This window comes from Lagopus muta, chromosome 17, assembly GCF_023343835.1.
Source record: "Lagopus muta isolate bLagMut1 chromosome 17, bLagMut1 primary, whole genome shotgun sequence".
Taxonomy (NCBI): Eukaryota; Metazoa; Chordata; class Aves; order Galliformes; family Phasianidae; genus Lagopus; species Lagopus muta.
Window position 1 is genome coordinate 5,138,028 of NC_064449.1, and position 21,057 is coordinate 5,159,084.

A 21,057-nucleotide genomic window follows, 5' to 3' on the forward strand; every position below is an offset into this window, starting at 1 on the left:
GTAACACTGTAGCTCACAAACAGTGCTTGAAGGTATGGGCTCTGTTTGCCTTGGCTTCTGTGCTGCAGGGCACAAAGAGGAGTAGGGCCTGCTTGGAGCCAAGAGTACGAGTTTGCCTTTCCTGCTGCCAAGGCAGGCCTTGCATTCCTATGTGGGGCCTGAATGCAATGCTCACATGTTTTGGATCCTCGAGGGAGTTTGCATGGCATGAGGCCAGTGCAAGTTCTTTCACGCATAGGAGTTGCACGTGCTGTTAAGAACCCATGTCAAAATGAGGCCCTGAGAGATGCTGGAACTATTTGGAGCCATCCAGTCTCCATTTCTAGTGATGAGCAGGTGACTGAAAGAAACCCCTTGGTTTGGGTGAGTGCCTTCTGGCTGCTGTTGTCAGGTAACCTGGTGATTCTGACTTTTAAGTAGAGAGTAATATGATTATTTTTTTTTCTTTTGGCAACTCTGCTTAGAAAGAAAGAAGACTTGGGTTTGGCAGTTGAAGTTAAGGAACTTCTGAGAAAAAGTGGACTTCAGAGGAAAAAAGCACTGCAGGGGCACTGCATTGATTTCAGTGACTGCCTGAGCTGCTGATGTCACTGATAGAGCACTGATGTGCAACAACTAGTGGGTGTTGGAGACAGCTGTGGCTGCTTGAAAGCATCCACAGATTGTTCATATCTGAACATTTCTGGAGCTTCACACCGCTTGGTATTGTGGCTGTGTCAAGATGCTGAATTTGGACATGGGGCTGCATCTCTTGGACAGGCTTGCCAGGTCTGGATGTCCATTCGTCCCAAGCCTGACAGACCACTGCTGTAGTAAGTCTTATACTGAACCATTCTGAATGGCTCTGCAAGGCCATGAGTGGAGTCTATCTTGTCCAGAGCCCTAATGGGTGCCAAGACAAGAGCAGACCTGTGCTGACTGCACTACAAACTCTGCCTCCAGCCTTAGCCCAGCCACATTGACCCTCTGCAAGCAGAGCCTGTTCCTCAGAGGCTTACAGGATAAATTAGTCTTAGCTCAAGGCTTGTGTGATGAGGGTTTTCTCTTCCATTCTCAGAGATTCTCAGGGGATCACTGCTTTGTTCCTGCATCTTCAAGATAAAGGGAAGAAGCAGAGTTAGCTGACACACAGGCATTCCTGAGCCCCAGTTTGTTGTTTGCTCTGCTTGCTGCAAATCACCATTGCCTTGTACAAAGGGTTGTAAATAAGCAACACTGTGCAGTCTGTGCAGACTCCAAGTGATATTTATTGTTCCAGAAATCAGGGGAGGGAACACAGCAAAAGCAGGGTTGAAGTGCTCAGCCCTGCGGCTGTGCAGCATCCCAGAAGCCAATGCTGGGGCTTTGGAGAAGCGTTTGACTGAAAAATTCCAAAGTCTCTTTCATTACACTGAAATCACTGGGAGGTGGGCCCTGTACAGGCCCTGGAGAGCTGCTCCTTTGTACTCTTTTGGGAGGAAAGGGAGAGAGGGCTCCAGGTTCGATCTGCCTGCTGCAAAAGATGTCAGTCAGCCTCCCACTATGGATTTTCTCACTCTCCTTTGTGTACACACACACAAAGGATGTGAAAGATCTATGACGCTCCTTTGATTTTATTTTAATAAAAAATCCTATTTGAGCGGTGAAGGGATAAATCCAGATTTCCTTGGCTGTGCAAATAAGGTGAAGGGGGCTCTACTCATTAGAGCAATCAAGCTCCTATCCCCTGCAATAAATTAGTCAGTGAAAATGGCTCAAGTCCATCCCTGGAAGACGGGACTGTGAGTGCCACCTGCTGGCACATGGCTGCACCCTGGGAAGGTCGGAGCTGTTGGGCTTGGTCCAGAGCTCTTCTTGCTGGCTGGTTCCTGGACAAGCAGCAGAATATCCCTGCCATTCCCTGCTGCTATATCCGATGGAATGTAGTGCAGTAATCTGCTGTACAGAATCCGCAGCATCAGACAATCACAGAATCAGTGGGATGGAAGGGACCTCTGGAGATCACCTGGTCCAACCTTCAGGTTGGGATAGCACAGTTTTTATTTCCTGGTCAGATTCTAAAGCCTGTGTTTGATAGTCTGGAAACAGCGGTGCTCTGCAAAGTGTGCTCAGCTCAGTCAGCTGCTGCAGAGGGTTCTAGAGGGGAGAACACAGTGCTGCAAGAAGTAAAACTGAGGAACAGAAACAAGGAACAGAGACAAGGGGAGTTGTCCAGGGAGAGCAGCTGCAGCTCAGGGACAGGTGAGCATCGGTTGGTGGGTGGGAAGCACTTGTGTTGTGCATCATATATATAAAACCACAATTACTATTTTTTTTCTTCCTTTCCTGTCTTAAATAGTTTTTATCGCATCTCAAGAGTTCTACTTAGGTGTTTTTTTTCTAATTCTCTCCCCTATCCCATTGGAGTAGAGCAGTGAGTGAATGGCTGTGTGGAGCTTTGCTGCCTGCTGGGTTAAACCACAGCACACCTAACGTGCTGATGAGGTGTGAGGGTTTGGTTGTGAGTCCAGGAAGCTATAGCTGCTTTCCTGTCATATAAATTGGCAAAGCCACATGGCACTGGAAAGTATCTGAGAGTTGGAACAGTGCTGCACTTCCTGGAGATTAGGAAGGGAAGGAGGCTTTCTCTGTGCAGCAGCATCAGAGCATGATGTAGGCTGGGGTTACAAGGAATAATCTATCAGGTGCTTTTGGCCCCATGGGGACAGTGAGGCCCTCGTGGGTGGCCTTTTATGCCAGAGACGTTGTTTTCGTTACCAGACAGCCCCAGTGGTGACTCTGGTTGCACTTCAGGCCTCGTAGTACTATTACTGTAAAACATCTCATTTCCCTCCCTTCCTCTTTTTTAGGGGCCCACCTGTTAAAACTTTCTGGAAAATTGTCCTTTTCATATAAAATGGTTGTTTATGGCACCATGCCAAGGATAACCTTTCTGGGGAGCACAGCTGCTGGATTAGACAGAGCAGATTGGGGCAACTTCATTTCCTCCTCGGGGCCATAACTTTTTGTACCCACGCCATCTCAGGCTCCTCGGATTGCTGGTGTGTGATGAGGCCTGGCACCAGCCTCATTGCTGTCATGGTGCATTGTGGTGTGAAGCTGAATGAGAGAATAAAACCCTGGTGTGAAGCATCTTACAGAGCGCAGTCCTCTGCTTGGACAGACTGGGACTGGCTCTCTGTTGGTTTTGTGAAGTCAGGGCAACCTACTGTGGACCTCAAGTCTCTGAAACTAACCTCTCTCTTGCCTTTATCCCACAGGAGCAGTCAGAGCATGACCAGTCTGTTCAGCAGTACCGTGTCTCCTGTTAAGGATGGGACGTCTTCTCTTCCAAGGAGGCAGGCTTCCTTCACCAAACCCCCGCTGCGAGCACTCTACGACTTACTGATAGGACCCATGGAAGGAGTAAGCTTTTAGATGTAGAGATTTGCTTACGGAAACTCCCTGTCACTTGGAAAGCTGAAACCCAGGGGTTGTTCTGAGGCATGATGCCTTCAGCTTGGTCTTCCCAAATGAGACTGAATATACTGGGAGGGAAAACAAAGAATCACTTTCACTCAGCTGCCAAAGTGTATTGCTTTTGATGAAGGAAGTGTGTCCCTGATTGCTAATCCTAATTGGCAAACTTGGCAGATTCACCGAGGAACAAATAGATCAGGAATAGTGAAAGACTGTTAAAAGTATGGAAAAAAAACCCAAGCAAACTGAAAATTCTGCTGGGTGTGTGTCACTCTGGCTCAGGTGCTCTGATTCTGTTGCCAATAGAATTGGAGCAGTAGGTAAAATGGAGTATTTATTAAAAATAAAAAATAAAAAGCAAACATTTCTGGAAAACGACCCCCTGGTGAGAAGCTACTGCTTGTCAGCTTGGGCTCTGCAAAAAGCGGCAAGGCTGAATGGGAGCTGTGGATTTAGCTGCAGAGCACGCATCCTGCTTCAGTACAGACAGCCAGTGCTGGGCAAGCATCCCTTGGGGCTGCTGGTGTTGTAAACAGCGTGTCAGGCTGCAGCAGACATGGCTCACAGGATGGCTCCTGAGGCTGCTGCGTGTCAGGGACGGCCCTGCATCCTCGTCTGCAGTCTGTGGGCAGGATAAGCTCAAAAGCTGTAAGGAGGGAAGGAGGAACAGCGAGAGGTCAATAACTGTTCTTAATTCCTTTAATATGTAATTTTTCTCATCTTTCAGCAGTTTTTTTCCCCCTTCAAAAGCCAAAAAGCCATTGAAAGCACCTCAGTGTCTCTCTTCAGCTTCCTACTGTTTGACACTCTCTAGTGTAGCTGACGTGTTTTTTGGCATTTCTGACTCACTCCCAACTCCCTTTGGAGGGAAATCACCAGATTGAAACTTCTGTTTCTTAATAATGTTCATTCATCTTTGCTGCTGCCTGAGAGCTGAAGCTTGAGACCAATTGCAAATTCCTGTTGTTCTCTGATTGGTGGTGAGATGGGGTCAGTGTATCTCAAATTAATCCTTAGCTATCAGTGCATCACGGTGCAGCCTGGAAGTCTGTTCCTGCTAGACCCTGAGCAAAGTGGAGGGAGGAATCGTGTTAGGACCAGGGTGCATACTGATGCAAGTAGTAACATTCACCCTCAAACTGCACAATAGTCATTCATTTTCTGTTGGATGGTGATTATTCGGTGTGTATGCACTTCAGGGTTTTCTGATGTTATTCATCTGTGCCATGTTGTAAAAGTTTGTGTTTCCGTTTGTGGCAGCAGCTCACTGCTGATAGCAAAATAAAGATTATTCTGTTTTCTCTTAAATGGGGGCTGAGCTGAAATAACTTTGCTCTAAAGCGTGGATTTCAAACATCTGATAAATAGCAGAAGAGTGTTAGAACATGAGTGATATTTGTTCCAAAAAGAATCTAACTGGAACCACAGAGGTTTTGTGAGGTTATTATTCATGAAATGCTGCTTGTTTGAAAATACGCTTCCTGTTCTGTTGAAGCCCTTGAATTTCTAGATCAGAAGAGCCCGAGTAGCTGTTTTTCTGATGTCAAAACAGATAGTTGCTGCATCTGATGGAGATTAAATCATTTAAAATTAAAATTCTCCTAAGAACAACAGTCCTACATGTTAGATCCTTGCCTCCATCCTGCAGCGCACGCTGCAGAGTGATCTTGTCTCTGGGAACATGGAGCAGCCTAGAGGGGAACAGAGCAGCACAGGCTGAACTGGTTAGCTCCAAAGCTATGTCAGAAGAACTGTCTCTCCTAAGCCTGCGCTGAAGCTTTCATCTTCAAAGAAACAACTTATTTACCAGGACTAAGAAGTGCTGCTTCTCTGCCTTAAAGGTGTACGATTGCCTAGAAACGTAATGACAGTTTGCATCCGAATCCTTGAGACTTCTTTGGAGCTCACTAATTCTATCTCTTTGCTTTTCAGGGCTTGATGCATTCCAGTGGGCCCGTTGGCCGTCACCGCCAGCTGATCTTGGTTCTGGAGGGAGAACTGTACCTCATTCCTTTTGCTCTCCTGAAGGGCAGTTCCTCCAATGAGTACCTCTATGAGCGCTTCAGCCTCATTGCAGTACCGTCCATCCAGTCGCTGAATCCCAGCTCCAAGGTCTGACACTGCATTTTAAAACCTCCCTCTCACAGAACCTCCCCCCCCGAGGTATAAGTAACTGTGTGTGCAGGAATAGCAGCAGCTCTGCCCTCCCACACAATAGAAATAGCAAATGTGCCACCTCCCTATGGCACTCCCAGGGCAGACGAGCATGTCGAGCACCCCAGGTGCAAAGTATTCTGGTATAGGTTCTGCAGTACAGAATCCCAACCAGACATGCCAGGAAGTACAAGGGGAATCGGATATCCTCCTGTGAAGGGCAGCATATCCTGGGTTGTGGGCAGACTGCAGAAATGTAGGTGTTTGTGACACACGCTGAGCTTCCTTGGTGAATTAACTGCCTGATCACATTCCTAGTTACGTTTCCTTACTTCTCAGATTTCTGTGTGGAGAAGGACATTGATGTCTCATGACAGTGAAGCCATAAGTCAAAGCCGATGCACTGGCAAACCTCGCCAAAATACCTTCATGCTGATGCATGGCAAACACTGTCAGCTTTTCTAAGGCCTGTGTCTCCAGGGAGAATATCTTGAGAATATCTTAAGTCACATCTCTTTTGCTGAGCAGTGTTAACACTGCATGTCTTGCCTTGCATTGGGTTAAATGCAGTCACTGGAACAGCAAAAAGGTCTGAATATTTTCTCTGTTACTGATGGTGGGCATTAAGGATTTCTGGTCAGTGTCAGGCCCCAGTAATCAGTTGCACACAGCACCATGCTGTTGGCAGTGGACCTGCTGATCCTTGAAATACAGGTGCTAGAAAGCAGGTAGTTGGTGTTTACAAATATTCCTCCCTTCAAGTGGGAAGCTGGAATCTTCTTTGTATGTTTACCTCTCCTGCAGCCCTCCAGGATGACCTGGGCTACGTATATTCCTTTCTGTTTTAATCTATTTATTAACCCAAGAAGTGGGGATAGAAATCCTGACTGTCCTAAAGTGGAGATATTCCTTGGGATATTTAAATGGAAAAAGCTAATGAAATGCAGAGCTTTCTTAATAATTACAATGTCCAAACTTCTGTTTATAACAAGGAGACAGATTGCTTTACTAGCAGCACCTCAACAGACAGATCTCTGAGCCCTGTTTTTGCTTTCTTTTTCTCTCTATATAGTCCCATGGAAAGAAGAATACTTCTGCTTACTCCAGTTCTACCTCAATGGCAGCTGTCATAGGAAATCCCAAGCTCCCTTCAGCAGTTATGGATAGGTGGCTGTGGGGACCTATGCCCTCTGCAGAAGAGGAAGCATATATGGTATCAGAGTTACTTGGCTGCCAACCCTTAGTTGGCAGTGCAGCAACTAAAGAGAGAGTCATGAGCGCCCTCACTCAGGCAGAGTGTGTCCATTTTGCAACCCACGTCTCCTGGAAGCTTGCTGCTTTGGTCCTGACACCCAACACTGACAGCAATCCAGCCAGCAGCAAGAGTTCATTTGGGAACCCCTACACAATTCCAGAATCCCTTCGCATGCAGGATGATGCCAGTGATGTGGAGAGCATCTCAGACTGTCCTCCTCTCCAGGAGTTTCTGCTGACTGCAGCTGATGTCCTGGATCTGCGGCTTCCTGTAAAATTAGTGGTTCTTGGCTCTTACCAAGAATCCAACAGCAAAGTCACTGCTGATGGAGTCATTGGCTTGACAAGAGCATTCCTGGCTGCTGGGGCTCAGTGTGTCCTAGTGTCCCTCTGGCCTGTTCCAGTGGCTGCATCCAAAATGTTTGTACACGCCTTCTATTCCTCCCTCTTAAATGGGATGAAAGCCAGTGCAGCTCTTGGTGAAGCAATGAAGACTGTACAGAGCAGCAAGCAGTTCTCCCATCCATCCAACTGGGCAGGTAGGAGGAAGCTGTCTTGATAATCTGTGATTTTTAGGAAGGGCTCTTATTCCAGAGAGTTTGAATTAAGTAACAATTGGTGCTAGAAGGTAGCTGGGAGCAGCATGTTCCCTGTGCTCACACAGAACTCAGCCCGTGTTTCAGGCCCTAATTCGTCTGAGCCTGGCTGAATGTCAGTGTCAGGGAGAAGTGTTGGTATTTCACTGTATAGTAAATGGGTTGTGGATTTAATATAATCTAAGGCAATTGCAAGGTGAAGTGTTTCATCACAATTGTTCCATGACTGCAAAGAAGTAATGTGCAATACAACCACTCATTCAGTACATGTTTGAGATGTGTAGGGGAACACTTAACCAAAAGACAGTGTAATTCCACTTGTTTGAGCAGGAAAACAGTATGGATTTAGTAGAGGATGACAAGTAAGGAGCATCCAGAAGCTTTCTGGAAGTTCAGTCTATAGAACTGGGCAGTGAGTGGACAGTAATCATGCAGGGTGCAATAAAACATTATGTCATTAATCTGAGCAGGCAGAAGTTATCTGCTTCTGTTTTGCATGTTGCCAGTAACAGAGGTTCTCAGTCTGTCTCATTTCTGCCTCAGCTTTCAGTAAGTCTCTTCTTCTGAACCCTGCAGGCTTCATGCTTATTGGGAGTGATATGAAGCTGAACAGCCCCTCTTCACTGGTAGGACAGGCCCTGACTGAGATTCTACAGCATCCCGAAAGGGCACGGGATGCCCTGCGTGTCCTGCTCCATCTGGTAAGGGAGGCAATGCTGCAGCACCTGGCAGGCATGGGAGGGGGGCTTGCAGGCTGTGTCGTAGAGAGATGAATCTTTGAATGAAGAATGGGAGGAGAAACACCCTGGTGTGTAATAGGTCACACTTGGATATGAAGCTTCAACCCTTCTTTCATACTGTAAGTCGTTATCTTGCTAAACCAGTCGGTATAAGAAGAATGGGATATCTAAAGGAGACTCCAGAGCAGATATGAAGTCCTCTGTTGTGTCATGACAAGAATCTTTCCCAGTCCCATCTGGTTTGCATAAGGTGTTGAATTGGGTCTATGCTTCAAAAAAGAGGATATCCTTGGGGTTAATTGTTTTGACAAGGAAAATTGCTATGGACATTGCAAGAAAGCAGTCAGAGGGGTGCAGAGCTAGTGACTGGGGTCTGTGGGCAGACTTGGAGATGAGAGACACTTCTGTTCCCACATGTACCAGTAGTCTGCTGTGGGGAGCACCAGGATGGAGGCCAAGCTGCCAGATGATGAGGACACTCTTTCATGACTTGTAGTGCTTTTTTTTTCCCTTCTTTTTTTTTTTTTCCCCAGTATGTCTTCTGTAGTCCCACAGGAATGTGGAGTATCCATGAGAGGATGGAAACTCATGAACATTGCTAGTCATTCCACTTACTGGGTTTTGTGGCCACTTTCCTCTTGTTACTCCTTACCATATAGCTCTGCACGCTCTTGCCTGGTAATTATCAGTGTGCTTAAGAGGCTGGAACCTGAGAGTGAGTCATCTTGAGCAGACAGATGCCACTGCCCGCTTACTGGAAATGGTCACAGTCAGGCTGGTACTTCGTTCCTGTGGCGTTAATTTACCCAGTGTCCCAGAGCACAGTGGTGCTCATCACAGTGATTTTAAAGCTGTGGGTGCTGAGCTGCTGGAAGCTCTGTTTTCAGTGGCGTTTAGTCTTCTGTGTGCAACAGGTTCATCGCCAGTCTTGCTGTCCCTCAGCCCACTGTTGCTGCCTCTTTACTGTGTAAAACGATGTTGTTAATGAAAATCTCTTCTGTAGTGAGCTAACGCTGTATTTTCCTCACAGGTGGAGAAATCATTGCAGCGAATCCAGAACGGGCAGCACAACTCCATGTATACTTCCCAGCAAAGTGTGGAGAATAAAGTTGGAGGTATCCCAGGCTGGCAGGCACTGCTCACAGCAGTGGGGTTTCGCTTGGACCCTCCAGCCAGCGGCCTGCCAGCAGCAGTGTTCTTCCCCACCTCTGACCCTGGTGAACGACTGCAGCAGTGCAGCAGCACCATACAGTCACTCCTAGGTAAGAAGCAGGCCAGCTGCAGGCTCTGTTCTCCTGTGTCTAAGCAGACATTTACCTTTTCTTGCCTTTCTTTGGTGTAAGCCTGCAGAATGATGCTGCTGGTCTAGGTTTCTACAATAATGAAGTGAAAGCATTTAACAGAGTAGCAGTTCTAGAAGTAAACGTTAACTGAAACTGTAGATTGAAATCATTTACTCCTGGGTCCAGTATTTGAGATGTATGATGTCTCTTCCCTTCTTTTATAATCAGATGCAAGGTTGGGGAAAAAATTATTTTTTGGAAATTGCTGCTGTTTCTAGAATGATTCAGCTGGGGAGAGAGGTTCTAGGAATGAGCTGGAGTTGCATCCCATTCAGGTTGCTACATTCCAAGCAGACAATAAACAGGTATTGAACAATCTGTTTCTGCTGGTGTTTTCCAGGTTTGCCTAACCCTGCACTTCAGGCACTTTGTAAACTTATCACAGCTTCAGAAACAGGAGAACAGCTCATCAACAGGGTAAGTGGGAGGTTTTTCTCCGGTACCAGTTTCCAAATGGTTCATTCCAGGTCAGTAAATTCAGAAAGACACAGTGGTTTATGCTGTGGTTTATCAGCCTCGGAGGCCGAAACTCTGCATTTCCCTGTTTGTGTGAATGAAAGTGTGTGTGGAGAAAAGGAAAAGGTGAGCATATTACTGGGTTGCATGGCCTTGGATCTCACAGATCAGTGAAAGTGAAAACATGATACGTTCTGTACAGTGAGGGGGAAGCAAAATGTGGAAAATGAGAGGTAGAAGCACTACTTTTTGGCCTATCCAGACCAAACATCTGTATCCTATCCAGGGCCTGTGTTGGCTGATTTTGTACCTGTAGTTACCAACAACACAGAGAATGTCTGACTTTGGGTGATGCCAGGATCTTAGAACTTATTGAGCCAATGTTTTTTTCTGGTATGAGTACTCATAGCTCTGCTGCAAAAATTCACCTAATTCAAGAGAGATGCAGTGCCAACCTGTGGCCATGGCACTCCCCTGTACCCCAACCCTCCCCACCTCCTTCACACTCTTCCCTTCTCCCTGTTTTTGTAGCATGCCTAGAAGAACCTAACCTCACTCTGTGCCACCAGCCTGGCTAGCTTTCCCTTACATGTTTCTTACTGTCCCGATGGCTCCTCTAATAAGGTTTATCTTGATCATTTGCTTGATTGAGTAAATGAACACACTAAGCATTGTGGACAGGTGAACAGCAGAGTATTTCCCCCTTTCCCCATGCAAAGATATTGTGGGGAAGTACCATGGAAAGTCGCTGGGATTTCCTCTGTGTGGCTCTAGAGTGCTCCCATTCACACTATGGTGTTGAGTTTGTCTGTACAGAATGCAAAATAACAACTCCAGGTTTGTTGTTATCCGTTAAGAAGCTGCTTTGGAGGTCAGACAGACTATGTCTGCTTCAAGGAAATAGTTCCTTGTCATAAGTTATAGTAGCACAAGGGATATTTCTGATGACTTGTCCTTCATGGTATTTTGCTGTCTTGCTTTGGCTCTTTTGATAGTGGCTGAGACTACTATTGTCAAGCAGCAGGATTATTTTTTCCTCCTTACCACCAGAGGGAGGCTTGCTGTAAATGGGATGTGATGAGGACAACATTCCAGTACATCTGTATGTTTGACTGTCCATGAGATTACTTCACAATTGTCTTCTTGCCTCAGACAGTTAAATCACCCAGGGAAGAATGTTCAGACTGGCAGGAGTATTGCACTGCTTCTGCAAATGTTCTTGAGTAGCCCAAGCCACAGGCAGAATTTCCTTTTGCACAATAACCTGCCTAGTTATAAGTTCGGGATTTCTCAGCTGAACTCTCACAACTTCTGCTGCTGCTTGCTGGCCTTGCCTCCTTCTCAGCAGCTCAGTTGGTGAGCAGCAAAGGCGCAGCCTGTCCCAAAGGAGACAAGACTGCACAGAGCTGAAGCGTGAACACTTTCAGTTCAGTCAGTAGCTGTTGCTTTTGTCTGTCTTTCCAGTAAGGGTGATTGGTGTCGTAAGGGAGCAGGTGCCCTTGGTGTCAGTGAAGCAGTGACATGGGCAGTCTAATTTTTTGCTCTGGATAGAAAGTGCTTATCTTTAGTACAAACTGGAAGGCTGGAGCCACAAAAGTACGAATGCTGATGCTACTACATATGCAAGGAATATATAGGCATTGATGACTGTTTTAAATGCCCGTAATGTATACCAGATAAAAGAATAGAAGGGCTTGTTTTGTGTTCAGCCTTCTGCCAGAATGTGGGTTGGCCTGGGCATCTGCCTGCCTTTTGTCTGAGCTGACTGCAGTGAGCTGGGCATTCCCAGATTCCAGCTGCCTCTTCCTACACTGCTGGGCTCCTGATTCACAGCTCAAGCCATTTCCATTGCTCCCTTCTTTCTCAGAATAGAGCATCTTGCAGTCAGGATGCTTGTTTGCATGTGGATGTGTCGCTGCACTGCGGGGCTCCCTGTCACAGGCATTTTGTAGCACAGAGTAACCTGTGTTCTTTTCTCCTCTCTTTTCCTTCCTTGTTATCTGCTGCCTGAAGGCTGTTAAAAATGTGGTGGGAATGGTGAGTATATTACATGCACAGGGGAATGACACTGCTGTGCAGGATTAAAGCCTTGGTTGCTGCAGAGCCATTTCCCTGAGCTGCAGGGTGCCATCTTCACCCTGCTTTCAGGCCTGGAATTTGCCCCATGGTGCTAATGTGGAAAAAGACCGTGTAAGCTCTTGTGGGTTGGAAGAGATGGGTGGTCCTGAGGTATCTGGTCCCCAGTTAATGATTTTCCATCCTTCCTGCCCTGGCTGTGTTTTTGAGTTAGATGAGGCCCTGGCACCTTAACTTGTGTCAGATCTTCATAAACACATTTTTTTTTCTCAATTTTGCTACTCCTGTCCTTTGGGCAGTGTTGAGTAAATTCACTCCTGGAAGGCAACAGAGATATTATGAAAGTCTTCCATAGCTTCATGTGACTCGTTCTGCCCAGTTAAATGCTGAGAACGAGTTTTCTGGGTTTCATTTAAGGACTATTGCTCAGTCATGGTACGGGCTTTAGCAAATGTCTGTGAGCAGCCCCTTTGCTTTCACTTCCCATGCATTCCTGCTGTGCTTCTCCTTACTCAATTTCCACTGACCACACCCCAGCCCTCTCCCTTGTTCTGTCCCTTGACGTGCTGCTGTTCAAGTGTGTCCATAATTGCTGTCCCTGGACTGTTCTCTCTGCTCAGATCTTTCATCTCACTGTTCTGTTCAGGAGCAGCAGCTGAATGTATGAATGTATTGGTGAGGGGCTGTCAGCATGCATTTCCTCAGGTGTGACGGTCAGAAAAGCAGTGATTTGATTTGTAAGGAATGGATAATGTTTGTATTATTTTCAGCTGCATCAAGTCCTGGTTCAACTTCAGGCAGGCGAGAAGGAACAGGATTTCTCCTCTGCACCAATCCAGGTTTCTATCAGTGTCCAACTCTGGAGGCTTCCTGGCTGTCACGAGTTTCTGGCAGCTCTAGGTAGGAAAACACTTCTTTCCTTATCTGTCTGAAGCTAGTGCTGGTGTCTCATACAGTGGCTTGAAGTAGCGACGAGGCTCACAGCTGTACATTTGTTTGTCTGGGTTCTCTTTGGTCTCTGCATCTCTGGATGTGGTCCTTGACTGCTCAGTACTGCATGGCCAGTTCACATGCACCAAGCTCCCATTTACAGGTTGGTCAGTGATAAACAGCTTTTTCTGTCACGCACCAGAACGTTTCCTGAGTCAACAGAAGGTGGATTTCAGGGTTTACAGCAAATCGGTGCTGTTTTAATTTTAGAATCTGGTTCTCCTGTTGTTCATAATGAATACTTGAGTTTGCTTCTGACTTCCTACCTGAAAGTGAACCAGTCATTCCTTTGGCTGGGCAACCTGTGCAATAGGCCAGGATAGGGTTGACAGGGTGATAGTATGTACCAGGATCTGCACCCTGCAGAAAAGAGATAAGATCTGAATATCTAACTAGGTTTTATTCTGACTTGGACCTGCAAAGGCTTAGGGGAAGGGCACTGCAGGAAAGTGGCAACATGGTGGAAAGAGATGTCCAAGAAGCCTGAAGAGCTCATAAAAGCCAGGCAGTGCTTGTCCCACACATTTATGCCTCCTGCTGCCCAGGCCTTGTTTGGTAAACTCCATGGTCTCTGTTCTTCACAGAATCACAGAATGGCCCGGGTTGGAAGGGACCTCAAGGATCACGAATCTCCAACCCCCTGCCACATGCAAGGCCACCAACCTCCCCATTTCATACCAGTCCAGGCTGCCCAGGGCCCCATCCAACCTGGCCTTGAACACCTCCAGGGACGGGGCATCCACAGCCTCTCTGGGCAGCTGTTCCAGCACCTCACCACTCTCTCTGTAAAGAACTTAACATGGCCTTTCCTGTGAAGAAAACCTGGATTAATGAACGAATGCTGCAGGCATGTGGGGCCCTGCCCTGAGGTGCATTTAATCCATCATTCCCTGATAATTCCATATAATTTGCAGCTAAAATACTGAGCAGTGTTTTGTCCATCAGTTTGGACTGGTGTGCTTTGTGTATGTCCAAGTGTTTGCAGCCCAACTCCATAGTGCTCTTGTGAAGGTCTGATGAATAGTGATAAGAGCAAACCAGATACTGCAGATGAAGAGATGTCGTTCCAGGGCATTGCAGAATTTAATGTCTCTTTCTTCTGTGTGTGTTAAAAATAAGATGATGCTTGTTTAGAACATAGGATCTTTTTATGAATTGTGGCTTTTTACTCCCTGTTCTGCTACAGGTTTTGACCTTTGTGAAGTGGGGCAAGAGGAGGTGATTCTGAAAACTGGGAAACAAGCTAATAGAAGGACCATGCACTTTGCTCTACAGTCCTTGCTGGCACTTTTTGGTAAAGCTACTTAGAGTAGTTTTTGCTCATATGCTGTCTGATGATTTGATCAGAATGAATTCCATTGAAATCTCACACTCGTTCCTTTTGCAGACATCACACATTCATCATCATCATCATACATGCATCACAGGCCATGCATCATTTAACAAGTGCAGCAGATGTTTTTTTCATGTTAAAAACAACATTCAGATTTGCCTGAAGTCAAAGTTAGGAGTACATACCAGCAGCTGGAAGATTTTGAGATATAAAATCCTAATCAATCAGTGAATTCCCAAAGTTTTCCCTTAGGATAGTTGGTCTGAGGCCCTTGTCCATACATTTCCTGACCTGCACTCATTATTTTTCTCACCTATGTTGTTTGGTTTGTTGTTGTGTTTGTGGGGGGTTTTTAAGCAATGTAGTAATGTGTTTTATAGCATTTTCTTAGTTCTGATAAGCGCATTGCCTGATTTAGTTCACTATTACTGTGTATCTAAGGCACTCTTGTACTTTTTTTAACTTCTTTTTCAGATTCTACAGAGCTGCCTAAGCGCCTTAGCCTGGACAGTTCCTCTTCACTAGAGTCACTGGCTTCTGCTCAGTCTATTTCCAACCCTGTACCACAGTACCAAAACCCACCGTTCTCTCCTACTTGTCCGGATGGCATCGCATCAGATGCCATTTCTGTGTACAGCCTGAGCTCCATTGCCTCTTCCATGAGTTTTGTTTCCAAGCCAGAGAGCATGCCGGATGGCGTGGGGCACAGAGGACGCCAGGACTACGAGAGGCCCAAGAACATCTATCCACATAGGTCTGCAGTGCAGAGCCAGTTGTCTCCACAAACCAGCATGGTAGCCAGCAAAGATGAAGAAGAATATGAAGGTTTTTCTATAATCAGCAATGAGCCTTTGGCCAGTTACCAGGAAAATGTAAAAACAAGATTTTCCCCTGATCACAAGCAGCCCAAAGCTGGTCAAACTGGCGGTGTTAAAGAGCCTGTCAGTTCCAAAGGGAGCATAAGTACTCCAAATTCTCCTGTTAAAATGACTCTTATTCCCAGCCCAAACTCACCTTTCCAAAAAGTTGGAAAACTTGCAAGTTCTGATACTGGGGAATCTGACCAGTCTAGTACTGAGACGGACAGCACTGTCAAATCCCAAGAGGACAGTAATCCAAAGCTTGATCCTCAAGAGTTGGCCCAAAAAATCCTGGAGGAAACTCAGAGTCACCTCATTGCTGTTGAACGTCTTCAGAGAAGCAGCAGTCAGATAAGTAAGAGCAAAAATTCCGATGATGCAGCTTCCACACCAGCAGGTATGTCTGCATTCAAATCATCAGAGACCAGTGCGTTCAGCAGGCCGATCAGCTCGAGTCAGAAAAATCAGTCTTCACCTCTTGCAATTAAACCAAAGCCTCCAACGAGGAGTTCATCCCTTCAGAAAGTGAGTTCTGGCTATAACAGCCCCACAGCATCGGAGATGTCAAACAAAGAAGGCACGGGCCAGTACAGTGGGCAGCCATCTCCAAGCTGTGATTCACATGGCTCCTTAACTGAGCAGCCACACTTTAAGCTCAAGTACCCCAGCTCTCCTTACAGTGCTCATATTTCTAAATCGCCCAGAAATATCTCCCCAAGCTCAGGGCATCAGTCTCCAGCTGGCAGCACTCCATCTCCAGCTCTTTCTTACTCCTCCACCGGTTCTGCTCGCTCTAGTCCAGCTGATGCCCCAGACATAGACAAACTGAAAATGGCTGCCATTGATGAAAAAGTGCAAGCGATTCACAACTTAAAGATGTTCTGGCAAAACACTCCCCAGCACTCCAGTGGCCCAATAAAGATTCTCCGAGGAGCACCTGGAACAATGACTTCTAAGAAAGATGTCCTCAGCTTGCTAAATTTATCTCCACGGCACAGCAAAGAAGAAAGCGCAGAAAAGCTGGAACTGAAGGACCTGTCTATTGAGCAACACCTTGCTTCTCCACAAAAGAACCCTCCTAATGGACACAGGCACCCTGAAACTACAAACGCAGTGACATCAGCTCACCCTCCACCTCCCAGTAGCGCTGCAGGGTCTGTGCGCCCCATGAGGCTGCCATCTGGGAACGGTTATAAATTCTTGTCACCAGGAAGATTTTTTCCTTCCTCCAAATGTTGAAATGTCTTGAGTACCAACTGATGACTGAAAGTCTTGTTAAAGTATTTGCTTCTGCCCACTTGCCTTTATCGATACAGAACCACAGAATATTATCTAAGAAGCCATGGTCATACCTTTGTCAATCCACAGAAATGCAACAGATTGGCCCTTGCTGTCCCTGTGTAGGAACCTGGGCCTCACACAGATGGGTTTTAGTTTCTGTTATCAGGTCTTTGGCCATACTTGCTTCACAGGTTCTATGTAGCATTCTGTTTTTGCTGCAACCGGTCCAGCGAATCTCTTTCTGTTCAAAAAATGTTAGATTTTAAGCCACCACCTTGTATTTTTTATCCTAACAGGAGGTTTTACAGCTGGCTTTTTATACAGAAATTATACATATCAGGGATTGGAGAGAGAAGAGAGGAGGCAGAACTTCCATAAAGCATGCACAGGTTTCTGCCTGCAGCAGTACAAGCCATTTCTCTGGTTGGTTTAAAGGCTGGCAGAGAGGAGGAGGTAACACACCTCTAGGTATCTCCAGTAAGTTGTTAGCAAAATACAAGAAATTGCTGACACTGCAACTCCATAGCAGTTCTCTTTTCATTGATATGAACAGTGACACAAAGACAAGAGGAGAGAGATGCCCCGTTCTAAAACCTGCATCCCAGGTAACTTCTGTCTGGAGGGAAACCTCTCAGGTGACTTTCTGCTGGTTGATCTGCTCCCAGAGAATGTTTGGGTAGAACGGAGAAGGTGAGCCCCAGTGTGAGGTAGTGAGTCTGTGTCAGAGAGATGAGCTCTGTGTTATCAACACTGATCTTCCTGGCACACAGTGTTACATGGATGGTGAAATTTTCATCTTGGCAGGTATTTGGGCAGCACAGATGTCTTCTGTCTGCTGCGTGTGTGCAGAAAAGGGTGACAGACACTGAGGCTCATAATGCTATTTTGTAGTTCCACATTGGCCGGAATGTGACATCAGTGTATGTGGTTTAGAAGTTATCCATCCAAGTAAATCCTTCTCTGATCCTACTAAATGTTTGCAAGTTGCTCATCGTGGGCACATCTGCAGAACCTTCCCCTGCTGTGGAAATAAGTTTCTTCAGGAGCAAGTACAGCAGTGTACACAGGCAGGATACACAGTGCCACTGTGCAGTCAGGACACACGTGAGGGAACACGCAGACCGGCTGTAGGCAGAACCTGTGCACCTTTTGAAAACAGAGAGCACCCCAGGGGTGACGTGGGAAGGACAGAAAGCTTTCCGAGGCTAGATGGCATTTAGGTGCTGTGAATCAAGTTGGAGGCTGTTCTTTTTTTAAGTGGCCATTAAATGTAGTGACGTAATCAGAATCAACATGATAATTTACATGCACTGAAAACTGTGGACATGAACTCAGCCACACTGTGCACTTAGATCCAAGCAGAGTATTTCACAGGCTGCGTGCTATGAAGTCGGAGCACTGGATCACCAAGGCTTTTGGTTTCTATTATGCACTCCCAACGTTTGTCAAGTGACTGAAGGCTCATCACTTCACCTCTCTGTGCCTCATCTTCCCTGTCTATATACATGGGGATAGTAATACTTACCTACCTACCTCACGGAGGTGTTGTGAGGCTTATTACTTAGGCCCTGAGTTTTAGAGGGATCGTAAGCCAACTTTCAGTCTTGCAGCTGACTACCTGAATGGTGAGTGCAGTCAGATCTCCACACTAGTTAGGGGATCATTGCTGATGCAGGTAATTGTTGCACTTATCACGTCTGGATGCTCTTCTTGAAAACGTGGACCTGAGTATTTGTGATCTTGGGGGGATCTCAGAAGAAAAGCGTGATAGCAGGGCAGAGGATTCAGTTCTGATACCATGGTGTAAAATTACTTAGGTTCTACTTAATCATGGTGCACGTACGAAATGCTTGCTTTGAGTATATTCTGGAAGCCACTGATGTTGAGAGAATGATTTCCTTTTTGCTATTGCAAGAAATGAACACAAGCGCTGAGGGCAAAGAACATCAGACTGTGTAGTTACAGTCAGCTAACGAGAGATGGATGGTCACAAAAGTTTCAGTGCAGAAAGACAAAAAGAGTAGTTATTCATTTACTCATATTATGCAATGTAGCAAAAAAAAAAAAAAAAAAGTTGACTAAATCCATTCAGTTTATATGATTCAAGTTACTTGTCTGTATACTGCATCTTTCTGAGATGGTTTGGTGCTAGATACTGTCTTTCCATCGTTAGGTGGGGAACATTAGAATAGTGGGCCAAAATGAGTCAGTACAGCACCAGCACATCAGCTGGATGGTGACTGCTGATCGTGCAGCTTGCTGTGGTCACACGACTGCTGAGGGACTCGGTGTGACTTGCTCTGTTTCTGACCAGCATAACTTAGAACGACATCCCAGGAACACCCAGGATGGAAGTGGGCAGCTTCTTATGTATAGCAACAGCAAATACTCCCTGTAGTGCTGCATAACATGCCGGAAATAAGCCTCTTGACTGTAGTTTACATCCGTAGCTAAAGGCTCTTTAATCTGTGGAAATACTACATTGTCATTTTGGTACAACCCGTTTTCATGCTGCCAGTAGGTTTCATACTGGCTTGAAGTTTTCAGAAAGAGCTAACTTGGGGTGGGGGGTGATGGTTCTTCTGTTGTGGTTTATGTTTTAAGGGGAGGGAGGGATGCGTTAGAAGCAGGGGGGGCTCAGCTGTTGGGTATTTGGGAAATTGGTGTTGTATAAATATGGAAGGTGGGTGTCACTAGAACAAGTCTTTGAGAAGTTTATTTCCATGGGCTTGGCACAGGGCACTGCCATTGGCTTAATGAGAGCCATCAGCATGCATGCTTGCTTATGTCTGGGAGACACTTCACACACCTTGTGCCTCACTCCTCCACCCCCAACTGAGAAACAACCCCTTTGTGAGGAAAAAGCAGTTTTATCAGGTTTGCCCGATATGTGGAGAAATTCAGGAAATGAAAATACCATGTTCTCTGTTTGATATTAGAATTCCTTCTGTGGCGTTGAAATGCATTTGTCGTTGTTGTATTTGTGCATGGTACAGGTGACAACACTGCTTAATACAGTGAGCAATAAGAATTAGGTATTACCCACTTTCACACTAAACCTGCCACATGCAACGATTCCCCCGGGCCGTGGAATGTATTTTAGTTTGGTTTTATCCCATGTGTGAGATACTGATTGCAGACATTTTATTGTCTATCTGTAGCTGAAACTAAAGGGCAACAGTAAACAATCTCACGGAACAAAATCCCGTTTAATTTGGTTTTGTTGGTTGGCCTGAACCCCGGCCTGCTACTGGTTTTCCTTCTTTTTAGGCTTACCTTATTTAAATAAGGCAAAAAATCATTGAAGGGTGCTATACCTGTGTGCATCACTCTTGGCCGCACTTCCTCTCGTTAGGTCAAACTTGTTCTGTGAGCATCTCTTCCATGTTGCAGAACAGATTCAGGTGCACAGAAGATCTGTGAATCTGATAGAAAACACTGGTAGTTTCAGGCTAGGTGGTAATAATGGATTTGAGCAATTTTGGGTTCATTGCATTGCCGTGCAGTCCAGAAAGGCTGCAGATGTGTATGGAAAACTTCGCCCCTCGGTTGCAGAACTCTTCAAAAGAGCATTGAAGATGGTAACTCAGAGGACTGTCAGCAAAGACTCTTCCAAGCAGCAGCCCTTTAGCACTTGCTCTCCATGTATGCAGTGTTAGCCATGTTTGGCCTATACGGACATTTTTGTAAATTAAAACTCTGTTTCCAGACAGCATTAAACTTTTTATATTATGAAATTTACCATGTAAAAAGATTTTCATATTTTTATTGAAATTGCTGAGGCATTTGGCCTTCTTCCTTTGTGATTTCAGTGTCTATTAAAGCATGAGTTCTCTCAGTTCTCTGGTCTCTTGTTCTAGGACAGCATTGGTAACAAGCTTGTTGGTGCATGGCTCTCTGTCCTGGCAGCCAGCTGGGAATTTCCAAGTGTCCTCAACTTCTGCTGTGGAAATGAGGGGTCTTTGAGAACTTCCTGGTTTTTAGCAGAATGTCACCCTCCTCTACAAATGATGACTGGAAATTGCTTTTCCGTTTACTAGTAGGTGATGGGAGCATCAGCATTTGCTCACTGTTTATTTGTTTTAGTCAGCAAAAGGTCGTGTGGGCTTGGAAGGACCAAGGACCACCTCGTCCCATCCTTGCACTGTGGAAGGACCAAGTGCCAAAGGTATGATATATATGATATATTTTCTCCACACCTTTTGCCAGTTGAAACATGCTTACTTAGATCTTTCCTCTTCTCCTATGTTAAAGATGCCTTTGTCCCCAAAGGAAGTGCTGGTGACCATATGAATTTAACCTGAATTTAAGCTTTTTTATGCTTTCTGAAGTTTTCATTGATGCCTCTCTCCCCGCTATGTAAATGTCTGCTCTATCCATGCTGACAGAAAGACACAAACCGTATCCTGGGTCATAACAGAGCAGGCTCACACTGGCCTAGAGTTTCTAGCTTCTGAGTCCTTGACCTGCTGAAAATGAGTTGACCTAAACCATGTAAATCATGGTAGTCTGTATTGAATAAGCACTTTTGCAAGG

At 45.8% G+C, this 21,057-nt stretch overlaps 1 protein-coding gene across 3 annotated transcripts in view; it reads left to right on the forward strand.

Moving 5' to 3' along the window:
• TTC28 (tetratricopeptide repeat domain 28) overlaps positions 1-20,359 on the forward strand; it is a 125,657-nt gene extending 105,298 nt beyond the window's left edge. For all 3 annotated transcript variants that reach the window (XM_048964308.1, XM_048964309.1, XM_048964311.1), the window contains 9 exons: positions 3,240-3,384; positions 5,371-5,550; positions 6,665-7,385; positions 8,019-8,143; positions 9,213-9,444; positions 9,866-9,942; positions 12,828-12,957; positions 14,234-14,341; positions 14,855-20,359. In XM_048964308.1, coding sequence (XP_048820265.1) covers positions 3,240-3,384; positions 5,371-5,550; positions 6,665-7,385; positions 8,019-8,143; positions 9,213-9,444; positions 9,866-9,942; positions 12,828-12,957; positions 14,234-14,341; positions 14,855-16,479 — 3,343 coding nt within the window. In that variant the 3' untranslated portion in view covers positions 16,480-20,359. The remainder of the gene's footprint in view (positions 1-3,239; positions 3,385-5,370; positions 5,551-6,664; positions 7,386-8,018; positions 8,144-9,212; positions 9,445-9,865; positions 9,943-12,827; positions 12,958-14,233; positions 14,342-14,854) is intronic.
• The last annotated feature ends 698 nt before the right edge of the window (positions 20,360-21,057 follow it).